The sequence below is a fragment of the Anser anser genome (assembly GCF_964211835.1).
Source record: "Anser anser genome assembly, chromosome: 10".
Classification (NCBI taxonomy): Eukaryota; Metazoa; Chordata; class Aves; order Anseriformes; family Anatidae; genus Anser; species Anser anser.
Window position 1 is genome coordinate 17,853,812 of NC_139730.1, and position 22,332 is coordinate 17,876,143.

Sequence of the window (22,332 nt, forward strand, 5' to 3'; positions counted from 1 at the left end):
GATAATCCTTCATCCCTGTTTACAAATACTAACATTCTTTCGCTTTTCAAGCCATTTCTCATATATTCTGACATCATATTGTATACATATGCTGTAACATTTAGTGAAATTTGCAGGAAAAGTAAATGTAATTATATGCATATATCAACTCAAACTTCAGCTTGTTTAATTTTGTTTCATGATTTTACCATGAGAAAGTTCTGTTGAGGGAAACAAAAACACAACTGAGTATGTGTTATTTTTCTGAATGTTGCAGTAGTGTTTTTGGTTTTCTTATGTGATCATTTAGTCTTGTATCATACACATACTGCCATACTTAAAAATATGATGGGAATAGTATATTTAATCTGCTTATTAGTAGCATGTTACTAGACAGTGGAAGTGTTATCAAGTAAGGAGAAACTTCACAAAAGCCCATCTTAATGCTCATACAACCCATGTCACTTCAGCCTTCTACAGCTGTTGAATAATTTCAGATTATTTTGTACTTTAAGATAGACTTTGTATAATACCTAAACCTTGTATAATACCTCAGTTATTCAAAAAATTGGGGTGTTCCTTGAAATGTGTTTTTGTTCAGATCCTGGCACAGCCACTTGGACGTGTATTCAAAATTGCTGCATTAGCTGAATTCCCAGACCCTGACCTGCTTGAGGTTGATGTCTGGAGGGAGGTTTTCAGTGTGCTTTTTCTCAGAAAGAAAAAGAAAAACAGAAAAATGTCTCAAATTCTCTGTTGCTGGACACTAATACTGGCAGGACAGTAAGAAAAAGGGAGTAATACTGTTGCTGCAGTGCATTATTCCAGATGTGAACAGGAGGGAAAAGCTATAAACAGGAAAATGTATTTTTGTCTATCAATTTTCTACTGTTACTGTACCAGAATTTTTAGAGTAAGTACAAAACATACTTTATTCCTTGAACACAGCAAGTTTAAGATGTGCAGTATTTTTTATTATAAGATAAAAGAGCGGTGTCTCTCTTTAATAAAAAGCTCTAAAAAGAAATAACCACAGGGCTTTTGTCATTTGTAGCATGAGATTTCAATTTTTTTCGCCTTATACTGAGTCATGTGAAAAGAATGTCTCTACCAAAAAAAAATATCAACAAGTGATGAAATTTATATTGAAATTTAGCATTTCAAAATACCTAAAGAAATAACACCAAATTAACTTAGAGGGTTTTCAAGATTTGAAATATCTTGATTTGTAAAATCTGAGAAATGGTACTTTAAAAAGGATTAAAATTAAATGGTTCCTTACAGACTCACTTTTTTTTTAAATATGTGAAGAATTTTTATATACTGTTTATTAAACTTACAGGACTAAAAACTTACATCTGACTGAAAGCTAAAGCTTGCATAATTTGCCCTATAAAAAAAACAGCAACAGAACCCCTGAACACCACATTTCAGAATTAAAAGCTGACATTGCTTCTTTCAACCACATGACTTAGATGAGAAAAATACGGAAATACAAAGGAAAACAGCACAAATCATACATTGTTAGCAAAGTTAACTGAAATTCCTCAAATCAAATCAAATCTCCAAGCATTAAAAAGCAGACTAGCAGGATATGTAAGAAAGAACTTAAAATATGTTCCACAGCTCCAAAGACAGGAAAAGGTTCCAAAAGATTTATGGGGAAATACTTGTTCCTTGTTTAGAACCTGGGAGAGTTTTGCATGAGGGAACTGTAATGGTGTTGGGATAACGATGTTTCAGTTTGTGTGTACAGGAGAATCACCCCACAGCCATTAACACTTTCAGCTGGATTAGTACCAGTTCAGTTTTTGTTTAGAATTAAAGTATGCCATGAGCAAGCTTACCAGGCACACTTCTGCAAGTCTTGTGCCTATCCTCAGACCCTCCCTTTGCAATATGGTAAAGTCAAGAACAGTGCTAGCTTTTTATGAATATACTGTCCAAGGTATCCTATTTCTGATTCTTTGTGTTCTGGAAGTTTGGAATTTGGGCCTTTCTCCTCTCCTCAGACATGGTTCTTCTCCAGAACAGCCAAAAATGAGCTGTGCGCAATTGTCAATGTCTGAGCTATATAAAACATAGGTGAAAACTACAATAAAAGAATGCAATTTCCCACTGCCTTGGATATCAGGTATGTAATTGTGTAGGTAGTTATTTGGCTTTTTATGGGTAATATTAGTGAAGAAATTTATACATGAATTAGGAGGTAGGTAGTTAGGCTACAATAGGGAATGCTATGGTAAATTTGCTGCATATATTTCGGTAATGTAGTCTACCTGCCCTGAGTAGTTGTTCTGCCATGCAGTGTGCATGGTAATATGCAAGAATAAATAGATTCATATATGAATTTTATTATTTCATATGTGCATGCATTTTACAAGTAGTCTTTTCTTTACTTCTAAAAATAAAATAGATTTTAAATCTTGCTTTGTCCACAGGGTAAAACATCAAGTGGAATACTTAGGTCTTAAAGAAAATATTCGAGTACGAAGAGCTGGCTACGCCTACAGGCGGGTTTTCAAGAAGTTTTTGCAGAGGTAGGATAATACTAATTTTGAAATATTACAGTACATTTGTTTACATGATGAGGAAAAAAAGAAGTTGCAATTTTCAAGTGCTTCTCATGTCCCACTTTTCTTTTCTCCTATTTACCTTGTTGACCTATTTACCGATATTACCTTTCTCCTACTTACCTTCATCTAGGCTATGCAGAGATTTAAATGTGTCTTAAAGATTGTCTATTGTTGTCTTTGAAAGTCTTTTCACTTTCCTGTAAACTTGCTGAAGAATTCAGTTTTTTTGTAGTCTTTTGAAAGGGTTGCTGAAAGTTAGAACTGAAGTCAAGAGAACTTAGTTAGGAGCTGTGTATTCTGGAATCTGAGGGTAGCTCTCCAACTGCTCTTTGCCAGTGACAGGATAGGCAAAGAAATACGTGCCTGCCATTCAGCCATTTCAGTGCAAATTCATACCTTAATGTATGGACTCCGTTTTCATTATGAAATAATTTTTAATCCTATTTTTTTCTTTATCTTCAAGCCCAGACGTAATAAACATGAATGTGCTTCAGAGTATAAAACCTTATGTGAAGGCTACTGCTGAGACAGAATAACAGATAATAATGAGTATGAAATCTAGCCTAACATTTGTCAAACACTGATTATGAGGGCTGTGTCTAGAAATCTGCCTGAGGTCTGCACAGAGGAAAGCCACATGGTGTTTCTGGAAGGTGAATAGATTTCTATACTTCATTTCATGTGCAGAGATTCACAAGCAGCTGAAACCATTCTCTGTGGAATTCATCCATTTGTTTCAAATCAGTTTTGTAAAATTTAACAATTTAAGAGTAAACCTTTTCCTGCAACCTTTCCATTCACAGTTCCTAATATCCAGAACAACCTGTTCTGACACGATGAGTCAGTGTGAGTAAAAGTGGGCTGAGGCATGGGATGGTCAGGAAATGCATGCTTGTACATTTGTTTTCATTGGGAGCTACTTGGCACCTTGATGTAAGAAGAGATTTTGGGGCTGAATAGACTATTATATACGAAATTTACATTTGCATGCAAAAAGCCAATGTCACTGAAAAGGCCTATGTGTTTCAAAGCATAACCAATCTGAAAGCTGAACTCCATAGTCAGAGATAAGACCTAACTCCTTACTGTGAATCTGTAATAGATAATATTTTTGGTCTTTTTTTTTATGGAATTGTTTCACAGCATTTTAAGAACACAGGCGTGCTGAAGTCCCTCATGAGCCCAAATTACATGTAAAGTCACAAAACCTAGATATACGGATATCAACACGACCAGTTTAATGAGAAGTATGCAGAAGTACATTGGAGGAAGGTGCTATTCATTCCCAAACAGCAGTGGACAATGATAGAATTGATGCACATAAAATACTAAATTCCAGAATTGTGATATGCTCAGTTGGTGCATGTTACAGAATAATATGTTGGTGTTTTTTTCTGCCCATTAGACTTGTCACAACAGTAAATTATGTGAAGCTAGTCTAAGTTTATGAAAAAGGAGAATTTCTAATCTTTTCTTATTCTGTACCTGAGAACTTTACTTACATTAAAAGGTCTTCAGTCATATTTTCCCTATGCCCTCCTTTATATAGCTTAGATGTAGGAAAGAATTTGTAACATGCTGAAATGTAGTGTCTAATTATGTTACGTGAGGGGCTGCACAACTTTCATTACCTGTATTAACTTCAGCACCTTTATATTCAGACTTCATTATCCAACTAGATTGTTGGAGTTACATGATGAACCTGCAAAAAAGGCTGTTAAATAAGCTGGAAATTAGTTTAACTTACAACTCCTCCTTACTACTACGCATCTATCTATCCCATAATACTGATAAGTAAGTTATACTGTCTCTAAACAGATTATGTATAGTGGACATCTGTAAGATGTCATAAGAGCTACTTTTGTTATAACATCATGCTAGTGTCTGAGTATTTGATAACTAACTTCAACAGGATAGCAGTATAGGCCCTTTGAATCTTACTGAATTATTTATGTTAGCCTTTTCTTTTCATGTACATGCTATTTAGAGGTATTGTGTTTTTTGTGATATGCTACTTTTTAACAGTTTGTTATTTTTATGTGGTATTAAGTTGCATGACACTGTTTCTGCTTCTGGCTAGATAACAATTTAGATATGACAAGATAGAGAAATGAACATTTCCTGAATTAGGTTTCTAACAACTCGTGTGATTTTGAGAAATTTTATTAGAAGCTGCCTGAATCTTCCTAAGAAACATGAATTTGGGAATTACAACAAACTAAACTCCATACTCTATCAGTTTTTTCATTAATTGAATAGTTTTACTAATATAAGCATGGGAGTATTATGAGACAAAGCACTTCCCTGCCTCCTTTCCTAGCTGTTTGTATGGTCAGTTCACCTCAACGTTCCCTCCAGATAGCACCAACATCACAGTATCTTCCCTCCTGTAGCACATGCCAAGCCAAAGGCTTTCTGGGGTAAGGCCAAGACTGGCTCCTTGCTAAATGTGGACCAGCTGTTGTTAACAGGTGGGTTAGGAGCATGAGCTGTCCGCTTGCTCAGAAACACAAAAGACCTTTGTAAAAATAAGGAAGACAAAGGCTTGAGTGGGAAATTGATCACATACTTGGGAAAAAATCTAGCATATTAAGGATATGGAGGTACTTAAACTTGTACCGTAAGTCCTTGCTAGTAAATAACCTTGTTCTGGCTTTAAGGAGAGGAGAGCAGCGCAGAACTTTCTGTAATTAACTACTGCAGTTACCAAATACTTAAGTTAGGATCTGGAAATGGGAGGCTTGTGGACACTTGCCATTCTCAATGCAGCTGTTTTGTCTTGCTAAGCAAAGAACACCTTAATATTCTGCATCTTCCCGTGCTCCGAGCTTCTGTAAGTCCTACCAAGGTGGTCAGTATACCCCCTGGGTAATAATACTAAGAATCAGTGGTATTCTGCTGCTGCTCTTTGCTGTTTTAACCTCTTATTTTCCTTGGTGGTTAAGGTACGCCATTCTGACCAAAGCAACCTGGCCTTCCTGGAAAGGAGAAGAGAAGCAAGGAGTTCTCCATCTGCTTCAGTCCGTCAACATGGATCCTGACCAATACCAACTCGGGAAATCCAAAGTCTTCATCAAAGCTCCGGAGTCTGTAAGTGTGGCAGGACATGAGTCTATAAATATGAAACTTTAGCTGAAATAAGAGGCCTGCCCACTCAGAAGTTTTACATAGTATCTGCTAGGGTGGGAGAAACATCAGAATATAAGTCAGGCTGGGCAGGCCTGTCACAGATGCCTCAAGTCTGTGGGTGCAGTAGAGATTCTAGTCACTTCGGTGATGGGTACAGTATAAGGACACTGCATAAATTTGACACACAAGGAGCATTAAATACATCAGGAAGAAGAGATGGGACACATAAGGATGCTTTGTATGCTTTGTCAGGTTACATATGATGTTCCATCAGTGTATCTCATATGAAGGAATAAGATGGTTTGAGAAGATATCTGTGGCCATTAGTCCAAGAAAACAGGTCCTTTTCTCAGTATAAGAACTACTGATGAAAATAAGAGAATAGCAACAAATATAGTAAGGATATGTTATATATTATGGAGTAAATCAATGTCCCAGAATGACTGTAACTTGAAATCCCATCCAGAAAGAACATTAGGTAGGCATATTAAGACTGCTTTTTTCCTGTGGCTTTTAAATTGCTCATACATCATTCAGGAAACTTTTCAAGGAAGAAAAGTACACACTTCACCATCCTGTGTTCCTTATTTATTAGAAGCAGGTGACTTCTTGGTGCTTTGCCTTAAGTTACACATCAAAATAAGAGCAGAATATTTCTGTTGCTGTCATTTTCCTTTTCAGAAAATTCTTGGTTTTGCTCTGTATAGTAGCAAAAATTCAGGCAGTAGACTGCTGTGCCCATTCACATGGTAAAAGCTTAGAGGGAAAATAATAGTTGTCCAAGTCTTAATCAAAATTGTTTCTACCATGAATAGGGTAAGATAGTCTCATCTGTTTATATAATAAAGCATTGTAGTGCTCAAGGTGTATAGGGTATCTGAATACTTGTATGCATGTTGACAGAGCAGGAATTTCTAGTAGAGGATTATTTTCACTTAATCATTGCAGTCAATGAGCCTTAACCAGCCGATTATAAAGAAGCATGAGCTTTGCCTTCCACTGTAGCACAGGTCATGATTTATTTATTAAGATTTTGGTGAGTCTTACAAAGTTGGCGTGATAGTCTTGGCCATCAGTGGATGTCTTTGATATCTCTTCTTGTGACAAGTTGGGACTTACAATTCTTTGCTGATGACTTCAAGTTTATGATAGGGCAGTGGCAAATACCCATTCTGGTCAAGTAGCATTTTAGAGTAATACGGATTACTTAGTTGCTTGTAATTACAAGGGACCAGAATTAGTAATTTAAGCAGTATCTTCCAGTTTGTCTTACACTGTAGAAAATTGTTTTTTCCTGTTTTCACTGAAATTATTTTGCATCCATTGTAGTAAGTTGCAAACCCAATGCAGTCTCAGTTTGGGAGATACAGAAACCAAAATAATTTGTGTAAAGGCCATTTTCTTGATGTTATGCTATTTTCAGGAAAGGATAGTTTAAAGTTTTAAACTGTTTTTCTGTTTTATATAATAAATCTTAAGGAACTAAACTTCCCTGAATGCTGAAAGACCCTAAGCTTTGGTATGCTTGCCCCTTATAAGAGAGCAGATTTCCAGCAGCCATATCTTCAAAGAAAGGAATGAAAATGTTTGCTGGTACCCATCTTCTATTTAATAGCTAAATGGTTCAACTAGTCACTTAGGATTGATGCATCCAGTGTGGCCTAATCTGAAGTAGCTAAAACCTTAATCTTCTGTACCCCAACATCACATCCTACTATTTTGTTTCCCAGAAAAAAAAATGTTTCCAGTTTTGCAGCATCTTCCCATTTGTGTAATATGTCCTGTTTATATTTCAGTGACATTTAAAGGCATATCTGAGTTTTATTGAAGGGCAGTTCTGCAGTATAAGACAATACGAGGGTGACTGAAAATAGTAAAACTTTTAGGGTTGCATTGCAATTTTAATTTAAAGTAGTGCTTTTGATTACTATATATTTTTCTTTTAAGAATGTCTTTCTTTGAAAAGTCATGAGGTTAATTTTAAAAATACTAAAACAGTTGGGGCCTCTTCCATTTTAAGTTGAAAGAATGTGAGGTGAATATTCTAAAGCTTTTTTTTAAAGTATTGAAGAAACATCCCTGAAATTACTAAACTTAAGGCTAGTGTCATTACTTCTGACATAGTAAATGAAAAATTTTCTTCCACCACTAAAGAAAGTGACCGTTATAGTTAATTGGATGAAAAAGTATTTGATTTGTTCGGGAGCGTGAGGGGAGGCTTTACAATACATATTTTAAGAAAAAAATTATGCAATATTTTTAATTTATAATGTGGTTCGGTAAAATATTAGTTAACTTGATGTTTTCAGTGAACTTCCTTAATTGGGACTCTGACCTTCAACTGCAGGTGACAGACTATTTTACACTGATATTTTGCAGTTAGCATTATTAGAGAAATAAATCACATGTTCATGAGAGATCAATGATTACTGTAAATTGAATTAGACAAGGGCTTGATCATGCCCCTGCTGAAGCTTAGGAAGTTTTTGCATCAGGAGCATGTGTGTTTCATGCCTGTGTGCTGAAACCCTATCTAATGCTTCTGTGTTTGTGAAGAGATTTTTTTTTTAAATAAGTTTCTGTAGATGGAGATTTGCCAACTGCAAAATAAGGTTTTATGAGTAGCAGAAATGAGGCTTCATTATTTACGTTTCCATCAAACACCTGAATAAATAACTCTGTACACGAACAAGTGAGGTCTTGCAGAAATGGTTTGCATTAGATCAAGTTTCCTTTAAGATCAATATGAACAATGCTTTTCCTAGATTTGCATCATTTAGCAGCAAATTTAATAAAGGATCCCATAGCCCAAGATCACTTCTTGATATACCTTTTTTGTTTGTTTGTTTTGTAGTTTTGTTTTTTTTAAACTAACTTTCTCACTTTTGAGAGCTAGGAGAGAAGTCCTTATGTGTATTTAAGTCACAGTATAGGAAAGTAATTAGCAAGAGCCGAGTTAGTGAACTGATTTAATATTATAATTGTTAGCCAAATGTTGAGCTTCTGATGAGACAAGAAAAAATAATTTATGTAAAAAGACTGTAGTAAAATATACCATCCTCATTAAATAATTATGAAATTCTTCTAATGCATTAAATTCACATATATTGTAGTGAGACCTGGAAAGGAGATGCACCTGCCATTTCAGTTTTCATAAATCAGCATGTCCTCTTGATTTCTGACAACACTGTAGAAACTAGTCTTATCATAGCATACTGAAATATAAGATCATATTCTAGTTATAAGTCCTGCAGCCAACTTCACTGCTGAGGAAGAGTGGAGCCAGTGGACACAGCAGGGTAAAATTTAGATGAGGAAGTAAGTTACATATGAATATGGTGCATTATTGTGTTACACATTGTACAGATGCCCATTGACGTTCTAACATTGACAGGAGAAATGTTAATTTTAAAGAATATGTCAGGCTGGAGAGGGGACTGGATGGATGCCCAGTGGAGAACTTCAAGTTGCACCAGTAGTATTTCAGGAGAATCCATATTACTTTTTCTTCCTAATCGGGTTTCAAGGTTAATAGGTAAGCTGGTAAAACACAGAACCACTAAAGCTTCTCATGTCTTCCTACCTTACCATTCTGATCCAAGAATCCTTGGTCATAGCAGAAGCACCAGCTTGGGTCCGGAATGAAATACATTGAAAAGTTGAAAGTAAAGTGTTTTTCTGAAACTTATCTTGTAAAACGTTTGACCTACCCAATGTCTTTTTGTGCAGCTCTTTTTGTTAGAAGAAATGAGAGAGAGGAAGTATGATGGGTATGCCAGGGCCATCCAGAAGGCATGGAGGAAGTATGCAGCCAGGAAAAAATATGTACAGATGAGAGAAGAAGGTAGGTTCTAACTTTTGATGACTTATTTCACATGATTCCAAGAACAAAAAATATGGTGCAAGAGATAAAGGAAACACCTCCCTCTCTATAAAGCAAATGATTGCTTTGCAGACTAGGAATGACTGGAAATTGTTGGACCCCTGAGGTACCACTTATAAGGTTGACTGTTCTGTATGTGTGGTTTTGTTGGACTACCCAGTACTTTGGTCTCAAAACAAAGCCAGACTGAGTAGGAGAGAATTTCTGTAGTTCCAGAAGCGCTCCTGATTTGTCAGGACTGCCAAGCTTGCCATCAGTGTATTTCAATAGAAATGGATTTAATAACCACATGGATCCTTACATAAGCATTAGTAGCAGTGCCTCACTATTCTTTCCCTATTAGAAGCAATTTGGTTATCACTTCTTCCCCAAAAGTTCTGCTTTAAACCATTAATGCTCCTTCACATTGATTAATACTATATACTAAATTTTCTAAATTCACAATGTCTATTTTTTGTATTTAAGCATCAGATCTGTTGCTGAACAAAAAAGAGAGGAGACGGAACAGCATCAACAGGAATTTTGTGGGAGATTACATAGGCATGGAGGACCATCCAGAGCTACGCCAGTTTGTGGGCAAACGGGAGAAAATTGATTTTGCAGACACCGTAACTAAATACGATAGGCGGTTTAAGGTAGGCTTAAGAACAAGATCCGCTAATGATCAGTTCTGCTAGGGAGTTATACTGATGTCTCTAGGATCATTTAACAAACTCCATGTGTCAAAAAATTCTAGGATAGTAGCTTGAAAATAGTATTTGACCGCTCTTACTCTCAACATTGAGATTTTCAAGCCTTTTGTTCCAGGGCAAAAGGGAATTGCTTTATGGGACTTGCTGGGCAGAAAGCTAAATTAAGAAAGGGAAGAAAAGCTACTTTAGTCCAGTGCAATCTGACTCTGAGGTTGTGATTTATCACATCAGATTCCCCTGCACACATTCAAATCAAAGACTGATAGCCTTGCCCCAAATCACAGTACATTACGTATTTTTGGAACAGCATCATGACATAAATGCATTGATTTCTGTATAACTATATATTTTCAAATGATTCTGTTTCAGAGTGTGAAGCGAGATCTTGTCCTCACTCCAAAGTGCATATACCTGATTGGGCGTGAAAAGATAAAGCAGGGTCCAGAAAAGGGTCAAGTTAAGGAAGTCTTAAAGCGAAGAATGGAAGTGGAGAGAATTCTTTCTGTTTCTCTAAGGTCAGTATCTTGAACACATCTTTCCACTGACAGAAATTTGTGTAAAACAGAATGAAATAAGTTGATTGATGAAGGGTGAATTCCATAAGCTGTATTAAATGAATGTTGTAAACCGAGCTGGACTTACTTTTACTCATAGCCCTAGTATGTTATAACAACAGATGTTTATGTTAATAAACATTTTCTGACTAGTTGTTAAAATGGTTCACTTGGTTTAAGTCTCACCTATCTGGTGTCACCCAAAATGTGTTCTGTGAAGCATATATGCACCGTAACGTGCTCAAGAAGGTTTAGTGAGTTTTGGCTTAAGCTTGTATCCGAGAAGTAAATCTTGGATATGTAAGTACACCGTGTGTGTATCCAGTGCTTCCTAAAGAGTGGTTCTCTGTGGTGAGCTGTTAAAACCTTTATTCCTAGTTGGATTTCACATCACTTCTGATGACTGAATATCAAACCAGTCCCAACTTGCAGGAAAGATCAGTGGTGGTGCCCACAAAAAGCTGAGAAACCTGGTTAGGTGAGTAAGTAAGAACAGGAAGAAACTGCCCATGAGACCCATAGATTTTTGCCTGTATCGCTTCATCCCCTTGAAGATGAACAAAAAAAAGTCTCTGAATATCTTTGCATTTGTTATTGCAGTTTATCAGAGCTGGCAGCTGAGAATTAAATTTAATAAAAAAGAATACAGATCCAGCCTAATGGACCAACAAGAATTCTATAAATATTAAAATTTTGTATTTTAAGAGAATACTCTGTAGTTGAGTACTATGTATTGACAGCTACTGCAAAGGTGTTTTGTTTTTTTATAATATGCTTATAGAACATTGTTCCTGTTAAGATATTCAGAAGTCTTCCCACAGACATAATCCAGTACTAAAAAAAGTAGGTTTTCACGTTTCTGCATTTCTTGACTAAATTAAATCTTTCCAAGCTTAGGGAAATGTCCACTTTTACAATACCATTTTCAAATCTTGTGGTTTATTTTAGCATACATCTTTATAACAAAAGCTGCAGCAACAATAGATCCAGGTTAAAAGAGTGGAATTTGCCTATTTAGCGTTCCAAGTTTCAACTGCGTGCTGTACAAATATTAAACAGATTTCAGCCAGACACCTGAATTGGGCCTGTAGCATTCCAAAGGCAGAGTTGCATTGAGTCAGCTAAAAGCACAGCTGCCTGCCAAGTTAGCGAAAGCTGTTACACTCTTCTCACAAGTAAATAACAGTTCCACAGAAGGTTTTGAAGGAAAACAAGATGTGCATAGTTTAGAGGAAATATGTATATTACATTGTGTCTAATAATGTTTTAAACTTAGCTTATTGAATTTATTTTGTTGGAAAAGCCATTCTTTGTATATTCTAAAAATAGTGTCAGAATTACAAACTGTCAAGCCATCCAGGTATTCCCCCCAGAACAAAGCTACCTAGAAAACACAGGATCAGGAGAGCTTTTCCTGTTTTCATGTTAGTATGGGCTGAGTTCATAACAGATCATACTTAAGGAATATTTTAACTCTGTATTGATACAGTTTATTAGTAATACAATACCCTGGCTGCAGAGGCTACACAAATAACTGCTTCACTAGAATCTGTGATAATCTTGTGTCAGTGACCAGAGATGCAGCTTGTAGTATTTAACGGTCTTCAATTAATAAATCCAGAATGAAACTTTTACACAGTACAAGTATTGCCTCCGTTGTATTTTTGAAAGAAATATAATTTTTTCAGAGGTCAGTCTTAAAACAAAAATTGCATTAGCTCTCTAGCTTGCATTGTCTCATGTATTTTCAAAACTCTAGTTTGTAGTTTATTTTTAAAGAAAATTTTAATTCTCAACTAAAAAGGAAGGGAAACTCCCTGTACTTTAAATTTTGACACCTGTAAGGTAATTGACTTCTGACCAGTTTTGAAGTGAATCTCAGTCCTCTGCCTTGGAAGAAAATAATTGAAATGACACTTTTTAGGAGCTTATCCAGACTGAATTTTAGCTTTGTTCTGTATTACAGACAAGGAGGGCAGAATATTCAAGCACCACTGACACATATTTACATCAAGTAACACCACATAACAATTACTAAGGGAATTGCCCTTTAAAATACAACTACCCAATTTGTAGTTTGTTCTGTGAATTGAGTATGACAAATACTCATAGAAGTCTGCTAGTGTTTTTAATAGCAGTAAGTAACTGAATTTTACAATTCATCTGATAAGCAGTGACGCAGGATATCCTAACAGTGTTGCGAAGGCGGGCTCTTTGCCAAGCAAGCTAAAATAGGACCACTGGCTGGATAGTATTTCCTATAGTGCTGGGGTTTTTCTTACATGTCTCTTTCAGAACCCTGCTGAGACTCTTAAGTTTGCTTGATGGTAGGAAGGGAGGTCATGATTTTACTTTATTTTCTTACATTTCTTACTGCTATTTTAAATACTAAGTAGGTACTCTGGGGTAGGTAATTAGGTAAGTTTGTGGCTTCATACACACTTTCATAAGCTATAGGAAAGATTTCAGAGTTTGAAAGGAGATTATGGAATACAGAAATAGCGGGTAAACTTTTAGAAAAATGGGTAGTGGTACGACTTATTCTTCATGTCAGGTTAGAAACATTTTCATATCTAACAGTCAAGAGTATCTGTAGCAATAGCATGAAACTATTTTTAATTCTGCATGAAGTAAATTGCTACTCACAGTCTCTAGAGGGAGGCATAGTCTTCAGTAACTAGATGAAAAATGATGAGAAAGCTACCTCTGTTTACCACCTTCGTATCTAAAGAGTCAGCAATCAGGCAAACCAGCTGTGAGAGGAAAAGGAAAGAGCATGCTTAAAGTGGAAAGCTGTTAATTGCTAGGTAATTAGGATCAGAAAAGAGTGATGAGGGAAAATAGATTTAATTTTCTCTCTGATGGAAGAGAAGGGACTTCTTTTCTGAGCTGAAAGTTATTTCAAGGTCCTTATTTGCAAGACTTAATTTACTTTTTGACTTACTGTGAAACTTTGAAGTAATGCATAATACATAGATGGGATATCAATGCCTTCTCTGTGTGATTTATTGTTATGCAAACCATTTAAAGACGTTTTTCCTTAGTGCTCGTTATGTAACTTTGGCTTGCCCTTCACTTGGCTGCCAAAGCCACCTGCCTGGTTTTCCACAACCTTAATCACTGATGATATTGACACTGCCAAGTTTTATGCCATTAGCAAGTAAGTTTTTAGTATATTGGTTTTAGAAGAAAGTGTGAAAACTACTAATAAATGTTAATTCTAAATCCAAACCTTTTATATCCAGGATTTGAAAGGTTCATTTCTCCAGAAAGAAATACAATCAGATAGCATCTTTTTCACTTATGAGACATCTAATGCATTGAAATAAATTGCTATGCTACAATTATATTTTCTAATATTACTAAAAGCAGATGAAGATTAGCTGGAAGCAAATAAATAACAAAGTCACAACTAATATGGTTAATTTTAAATTTGTGTGAGATTTTAGCTTGTTGTGAAAGGGAGGTCAGCTGCTTCCTTGCAGTAAATAACGTTGCTGTAAATAGCTTTTCAGTGTAACAATTGTAGGGTGTTTTTTTTAAGTGCAGCAGCTGTGGATGGAGTTGCTAGAAATTGTATTGACAATATCTTTATCAGTCGTGACTATGATAGCTTGCTGACCATATTTATGACTTGCCTTCTTTTCCTTGCTTTCAGCTTTCTTCTCTTAAAAAATAAAATCCTGTAATCATCTTTGTTGGAGCAAGGCGAGGGGGTCATGGCTAGACAAAGTGAAATCTTGTTTCACAGAGACATCATGTTATATTAGGTTTAAAAAAACAAACAAAAACCCACTTATTTCCTTGTTCTTGTTTTATTTGTAAAGCGTTATTTATATTGCTTTTTAGAGAGGATGCAGAAACAGAGAGACACCAATGTAGTTATAGCGAGGAAGTATGCCAGCATGTTGTTAAAAGGAAAAACAATACATTTATATACAAATTAGCATGCTGAAACAACGCTAATCTAGCTGGAACTCAAAGGAACTGTGGGGACTCGGCAGAAATCAGCCAAGTAAATTGCTGATGTGGATATAATGTTCTGTGGAGTATTTTGCAGCATCTGTAAGCAGGAATCAATCCATTGATGGCAATAGATCCCAACATGTGTGTTCTTTGTGTACTGTATAACCATTAAGCTAAAAACGATGGAGAGTTAAGAGCTTTCATTCAGAATTTGCTTGCTTTGACTTTCAGTCTTACTTTATGACTAGTAACTTTCAAGCTTCCAATTCATCTCTAATCACAGATTTTGCCATTGTTGAAGAAATGGACTTTAATATTAACTTCAATAGCACATGTTCTTATGAAACAGTGATTACTGTAAAATGACCAAATAGCTTTCCTGTGTTTCAAACAGGATTCTTTCAGGTATTTCATTATCAACTGCTCAAAAAAAGTGTTCTCATAAAGAAAGACTGTAAGGTACATGCTCTTTGGACTTTGTGTTTTTAAAAATCAACCATGTGTACAAATTGCATTATAATGCTGGCTCTATTTGCTATTGAAATTTTAATCTGAGTGGTATATACTCTGATTTCTTTTCAGCACGATGCAGGATGACATTTTCATTCTACATGAACAGGAATATGATAGCTTGCTTGAATCAGTCTTCAAAACTGAGTTTTTAAGCCTTTTATCAAAACGATACGAAGAGAAAACACAAAGAAAACTACCTCTGAAATTTAGCAATACGTGAGTTACGTTTTTTCAATGGGCTTTTAAAGAATAAATAATCATTGTTCTTGCTGATAAGGCAGATGAGTGAAAGCTGCTTGCTGAGCTCCTGCCTAGTGCTTTGATTTAGAATAATAAGAGACAGTACACTATAAAAATGTAAGGAAGCCAGACGTTTTTTTAGCTCATCAGAGTAATAGATTGGGATTATATCTGGGCCGTCTGCCACTTTCCACTGTCTGTGTGCGTAGGTGAGTTGTTTTCATTCTCCTGAACATGCATCAGGATCAAGGGTCCGCAACTTTGCCCTGTCACAGATCAACTCTGTGCTGTCAGTGCTGTGGCTGCGCAGCAGGGGCCAGGCCAGTCACTGCACAATTAATGTGCACCCATAGAGCAAGCTTTCCCATCTCTCTGCTGCCTGCTGTTTCCCGTCGTGAGAAGGGAACATCCTCTTCAAACTCCTTAACCTTGACCCAGTAGTGGAAACGTTATGATATTTGGAACACAATTACAGAGACATAATATAATAATCTGAAATAAGGTCGCGTCTGCCAGGTGAGACGATAATTCCTGGAGGAGCTTGTTAAGTAAATTATTTTGGGAACATTCCTTATAAACAAGCCTGAAACGCTACTGAATGTTTGATGTGTGTTTTAGCTGTAAGGGCGTGCTGGAAACTATCCCAACAAATGTGTTTTTGTTAATACTCCTACCCTTGAAGTAGATTAGCAGCAGCAGGCCTTGGATTTTTCATATGTTCATTTCCTTAAAAGAAGTGCAAGAATTATGAAAGTTAACAGGAGAGTCTTATTTTAGTTTGAAAGGGTATAGGAGGACAACTGAAGTTTGGAACATTCCTGTAGCATATGCTCCTATACTCAAAGCCAGGAATAAATATTTTTAATAATCCAGTACCAGGAATAAAAATTTTTGTTCATGCCAGTTGTAGTGTGTTATAGTTCTTGGGTCTTGCCCCAAACCATGATTTTCTTAGCTTGTATCTGATTGCATTACAGAGCAGAAGCAGACAGATAGTATGGAAATACCTGGAAAGAGAGTGTGTGTGTATATATATATGTATAGTCATTTATATATTTCATATATATGTGAAAATAATTAGAAAGATTGAAAAGTGCGTGCAAAAATGTTCACTCCCCAAATATGCACAAGGCCCACTCATGAAGCACATATTGGTCACCTAATGGTATATACAGAAGAACATTTAGGAATGGAGCACTTACTAGCTTGCACTAGTAGAGTCTTCTTCTAGTGGAATCTGTTTTATGGTAGACACATCTGTTGCTCAGACCTTTGCATGTTTTTCCTCAAAGCTCATTTATCTTCTTATCCTCTCCAGAGTGTCTTAAACTTCCTTCCTGTACTATGAAAGCCAAAAGGTCAGTTATGTAGAACATGTAAAAAAAAATAATTAGGTGTTTTATATCATTATTCACGCATTGAATAGAAGATTCTCAACCTAAGCTTTTTATTTTTAGATCTCTAAGTTATCTGCTGCCAAGTGATAATGTCCTGGTTTGACATGTAAATTCTTTGGTGTTTTTTTTTTTCCTTTCTCTTTTTTCTTGTTTTCATGTGCTTATATTAGGCTTGAAGTAAAGCTGAAAAAGGAGAGCTGGGGGCCCTGGAGCAGTAGTGGTTCTCGACAAGTGCAATTTATGCAAGGCCAAGGAGATATAGCCATTCTCAAGCCAAGCAATAAAGTACTGCAGATCAGCATTGGACCAGGGCTACCAAAGAATTCCCGTATGTATGATTTTCCTTTAGAAATGAATGACTCCTGCTTTCCCTCCTTGCCTCTCTCTCACATCAGCATTTTCATTGTTTCTCTGTTACACTGAAAAGAAGATCCAAGTTATAGGTCGTACTGATGCAGCAAATTTCCCTACTGTTTTACAGTCTTTCTGGAATTTAATAAATGCTTCAATTTATAAATTTTTATTTCCCTATATAATGAATGCTTCTGAAGTGTCTGAGGTTCTTTTCCTTGTGGCAAAGTAAATAAGGGTGTTAACTTACATGACATAGTACAAACAGCAAGCACAATTAGACAAGCATTTTGAAGCCGAGTGTTTCAGTCTCCTCAGAGCTCCTGCAGTTCTTACAGTCATGCTGATGCAGAAAGGAAGTGACCTTTGTACGTCACCAAAGACTGAGCTCCAAATAGTACTGTCTGTAAAAAAAATAGTCTCTAAAAGTGTTTACCTTTTTGCCATATTAAATGCTTTCTGTGAAGCTTCTACCTCTTAAGAGGGTTCTATGGGGAGAATAGGGAAAGTTTTTTGGCACAGCTACCTTATAGGATGAAAGAAGGAAGAAACTAAATCTTCTTTCAAAGTAAAACACCTATCTTTTAACCAGACCTGGAAGCATACTGCTAGATTGTTTTCCTGTCATTTTCCTATCAAACAGGACAGTGCAATAAAACTGGGGGGGGATTTCTTGGTATCACTGAACTGGAAAAAGTCTACTTATATGGGTAGAGAAATTGATGATCAGAAAATGGTATAAAAAGTACTGTTGTGCCAGCTATCTGTGGTTTCTAAAACTAGTCCCTAAAGCTAATAGTCTTTAAGGCTCAATTTACTGCAGTCTTGAGACATCTCTAACTTAAATCCTACAGCTGAAAAGGGAGGATATGCCGAAGGCATCCTTGTTTCACCAAAAGCTTTAGCAGAACATGGCCAACAACACCGCACATTAGAGTGATTACTCCTAAGATCAGCCTCTCTGAACACAGAGGGGCCTGGTAGCCATAACCCTACCTAATGAAGGTAATCACAAAAGGGTAACAAAATGTTGCTGGTTTCTTTCAGGTCCTACTAGACGTAATGTTACACAAACTAGAGGGTATTCTAACAGGTCTCAAACTCAGACTTACCCTATGAGAGCTGCGCCTCCACCTCCTGGTAAGTTTTCTTAGCCTCAAGTTTAAAACAAAATTCAAAATTTAGGCTTTCACTTTTTTCTTTTCATCTGTGTTTTTTTTTTCCCTTTCCATAAAAAAATACATATTAAGAGGATATTAAAATTTTACTATCTTAAGTTAAACGTACATTGCAGGCATTTTTGAAGTGTGTCATTGGGAGATTAATGGGAATCAAACTGGTATTCCACCAGAGACAGCTTGATTGTTAGGGATGCTGGCGTGTTCAGTCACTGAGGAGAAGACACTGAATCTTAAAACTAACCCCATAGCCTCTCTATTTTCCTCTTTAGGGAAAAATATACACATTAATCAGGATATAGACAACACTTTTTAATGAAACTGCTTTCAGGGCCATAAACAAGAGAATGCAATTTATGTCTCTTTGTCCTACCCTGTTAGATAAGAACTTTCATGTGTACTGAATACTGAGCCCTATGAGCTCTGCCAGCAAGTTGCGTAGCTTTTTTTTCTGTATGGGATTGATGTAATTAGGGTGTTTCACATCTGCCCTTGAGCGATATGATTAATTTAGTCTGTGAACTCAGAGGAAAGAACAATATCCCATTGACCTACAACTTCCCAAGTAGTTCTTTTTTCTACATTCCCAGAGTGTTTTTTTTAATTATTTATTTAAACAAAAGGTTCTCTTGCAGTCAGCTGCTGTTTTTTTTGAGAAGCACAATGATAAGACTGTAAGTCGAGTGTGCAACCAGTCTTGGTTACCAAATGCCAACTCCCGATCCTGTTGGAAAAAAACACAACTCATAGCCATATGACTCAAACAAAGGACTGCATGATCAACAAGAACTGTATATTATTCTAGTAAAGTGGCAAATTACTGTAGTTAAAGAAGTTAACCAGTTCGTGGACACAGGCAGTAAATACTCATACAGAATGAATTAAATAAAGCAAGGGAGGGCTACTTTCACTTGCATTTTCAAAAACTCAGCACTTTCACAGCTACAGGAAAAAGACACAAAAAAAATAATAAAGAAGTCTTATGACTGTAGACCAAGTTCAAACTTGCCTTACAATAAGGCAAGTTTGGATGTAGATTTTCTTTGCATTCAAGTCCAAAGCATAGCCAACACACAATTGCAATTCAGCCTTTTGTCATCACCTAGCCCCAGCGCTCATGACAGCTGCTGAACAGACATGTCACAGAGTCCTAATTAAAAGAATCTGATGCAGTGTTCAGCAAGACACTGGGTTAACTTTACCGTGGCACTGAAGTAGAAAATCACAGAGCAGTAAAACTATGCTGCAGTGTTCACGCAGGATAAATGTAGCTACTGAACTTAAGTAGTTGCTGTGTTGACCCATAGGCATTGAAACAGCTTGTTTAAAAGGTGAGCAGACGTCTTTCATTCACTCATTCATTCAGTCACATCAGTTTTTAAGGTACATGTACACTTACAGGAAGCTAGACCAGTGTGCGTGCACACATGTATGTCTGTACATGTGTGCACATACACGTTCATGGGCATCTGTATACACATGCATACTTGTGTGCATGCGTTTGTACATTTGCACGTATGTACATCTATGTATCAATGTGTTTGTGTATACTTTTCATGTGTGCCTACATACAAATGCACACATATCCATAGTTTGGACTGGATGTGTTCATACTTCATTTACTTCCAGGACATCAGCAAAATGGAGTAATAAATCCTTCACAGTTTGTACTACATCCCCAAGTTCCAGCAAATCAACAGGCCAATCAGAAAAATCTGTATACAAATATGACACGACCAACTTTACCACGGCAACTATCAGGAGGATCGGGCAAGATTTCACAGCAACCAGAAAGCCTGGATTTTCTGAAAGTACCTGACCAAGGAGCAGCCGGGTAAGTTTCTACGTTAATTTCTGTAAACAGTTTAATACACAAACTGTTCATGGGTGATGAAGTTATCATGGATGACCAGCTTAGGCCATTAAGCTGCACTCAGACAACTCACCTTCCATAGGATTATGAAACACATGCTCCTTAACAGGTTGTAGGGCTTTAGGAATGAAGGTAAACCAGTTCCAGTTAAATATCTTAAACTTGCATGGTGCCTTCTGCTTAAGGATATTAAAATACTTATAGTAGGCCTTCTTTCCCTTCTGGTTTAGGGATAATAAAAAGTAGATGTGCTGTTTCTTGGGAACTATCAACCACATGCTAACCACAAAAAGTTGCAAGTGTATTCTGATCATTTGTAGCCACTACTAATTTTGACAATTTCAAAACCCTCAGCAGATGCTAACACTTTTAAGCATGCTTCCATCTTCAAAACCTTAAAATAGTGAAGTTCATTAAATTGACGTACAATGAGCAAAGGTGTTTTGCTAATGTTAGGTTCTTATTTTGTCTTGAGAGTAGTTCATGTAACAGCAACAAAACCTGTAAGCCATATGCAGGGTAAAGCCACTGTGATTTCCACCAGACAATTGCGAATAAAATTTATTATTGTAAAATGTAGCACCTATCAAGTACCTAATGAGGTAATGTTAGTCACGCTATCACACAGGGTTAAAAACATCAGTTGCATCATACTGTATAGTTCCTAATGCTCTGGGTATACACCAACACACCCATCTCTTTCAGTCATCAGTTTATAAGGATCATTAGTATGTATCAAAGTTTCTACTTCTTGTAATTGCCATTTAAAATAGCTCACCAAGAATAAAAACAGTACCTCAGACATCTTCACTGTCTGCCCTAGCTTGCACTGACAACAGTATATGCTTGAGACAGCTAGGAAAAAAACCACAACAGCAATTAAACCCACAACCAGCTACAGCAGTAATTGCAACTAGAACAAGTATGGATCAGCCATCCACCTCTCTGATTTTATGGATGTCAGTTTTCTGTAAGAAGCCACAAATGAGAGAAAGACTGCTCAATTCTGAAGAAAACAAGGAAGGAAGAGGATGTTGGAGAGAGTGAGGATTGATTTTTATTGTTCTTGTTCTAAAAAACAAAACAAAAACAAAAAAACCAGCAAAGTCACTTCTTAGGCCTTAATATTCCAATACACAGGTTGCTGGCTATGTAGTAATCCCCACAACTTCACCAAATAGTTTGTTCCACATTTTGAAATACAGTAAAATACAGCTTGGGGAACAAGTATTTTGGTCAAAAATGTTGGGAGGTGCTGCACTCTGAGGAGAATACAGCCAAATAATAATTTCAGGTGGGCATTACATTACAGCTTTGGGAAGTGTTGGGATATTGTTGGAGTGAATATACAGTGGTAAAGCCTACAGGAAGAAGACAGATTTATTCTGATACTGTGTATTCAATGTGTTAATGCTAATAATACCCAACTCTGAGCATACATTCAGAAGTCCAATTTGTAACTGCCATAATAGTAATAATACAGCCTTGTTCTCCCTACCAGTACTAATCATTACTGAGCCATATTTCAGTAGGTGTTTCCAGAGCCATTTTATAATCTTGTTTCCAAGCAGAAAAAGCACGCTGCAACACTGTCAAATGGTCCATTATAAGAATACAGTCGTGTCCTGAGGGAAAACAGCAAATATATTAAATATAAGTCAAAATTGTCAAAAAGCTGCAGTTCTGGGAACTTAGCTCCAGCAAAGGCTGGCCTCCTTTTTGCCCAGTACTCGTGCTGGTCCACAGGCCGGCTGTGCCCCGCAGCCAGGGGCCGTGTATTACACTTGAGGCGTGCGCATGCACCCTGCTGGTAGCCTGGGGTGGCTCAAGCCACGCGCAGTCAGTAGGAGCAGACCTGACTGGAGGTGAGTGTTTTTTTGCTGGAACTTGATATGACCACACAGCGCACTGCACAGCAGAGTTCTGCACTGCCTGGCTTTTTGTTCCTGCTGCAAAGGGGCAGTATATTCATTTTTTTTTAGAGAGCCTGGACAAATACAA

At 36.7% G+C, this 22,332-nt stretch overlaps 1 protein-coding gene across 7 annotated transcripts in view; it reads left to right on the forward strand.

The window, feature by feature from the left end:
- The window catches only part of MYO1E (myosin IE), a 166,155-nt gene that overhangs the window by 139,949 nt on the left and 3,874 nt on the right, over nucleotides 1-22,332 (forward strand). For all 7 annotated transcript variants that reach the window (XM_083851097.1, XM_083851096.1, XM_083851098.1 and 4 more), the window contains 9 exons: nucleotides 2,421-2,519; nucleotides 5,501-5,645; nucleotides 9,414-9,528; nucleotides 10,033-10,202; nucleotides 10,629-10,774; nucleotides 15,362-15,508; nucleotides 17,100-17,257; nucleotides 18,328-18,420; nucleotides 20,088-20,292. In XM_083851097.1, coding sequence (XP_083707223.1) covers nucleotides 2,421-2,519; nucleotides 5,501-5,645; nucleotides 9,414-9,528; nucleotides 10,033-10,202; nucleotides 10,629-10,774; nucleotides 15,362-15,508; nucleotides 17,100-17,257; nucleotides 18,328-18,420; nucleotides 20,088-20,292 — 1,278 coding nt within the window. The remainder of the gene's footprint in view (nucleotides 1-2,420; nucleotides 2,520-5,500; nucleotides 5,646-9,413; nucleotides 9,529-10,032; nucleotides 10,203-10,628; nucleotides 10,775-15,361; nucleotides 15,509-17,099; nucleotides 17,258-18,327; nucleotides 18,421-20,087; nucleotides 20,293-22,332) is intronic.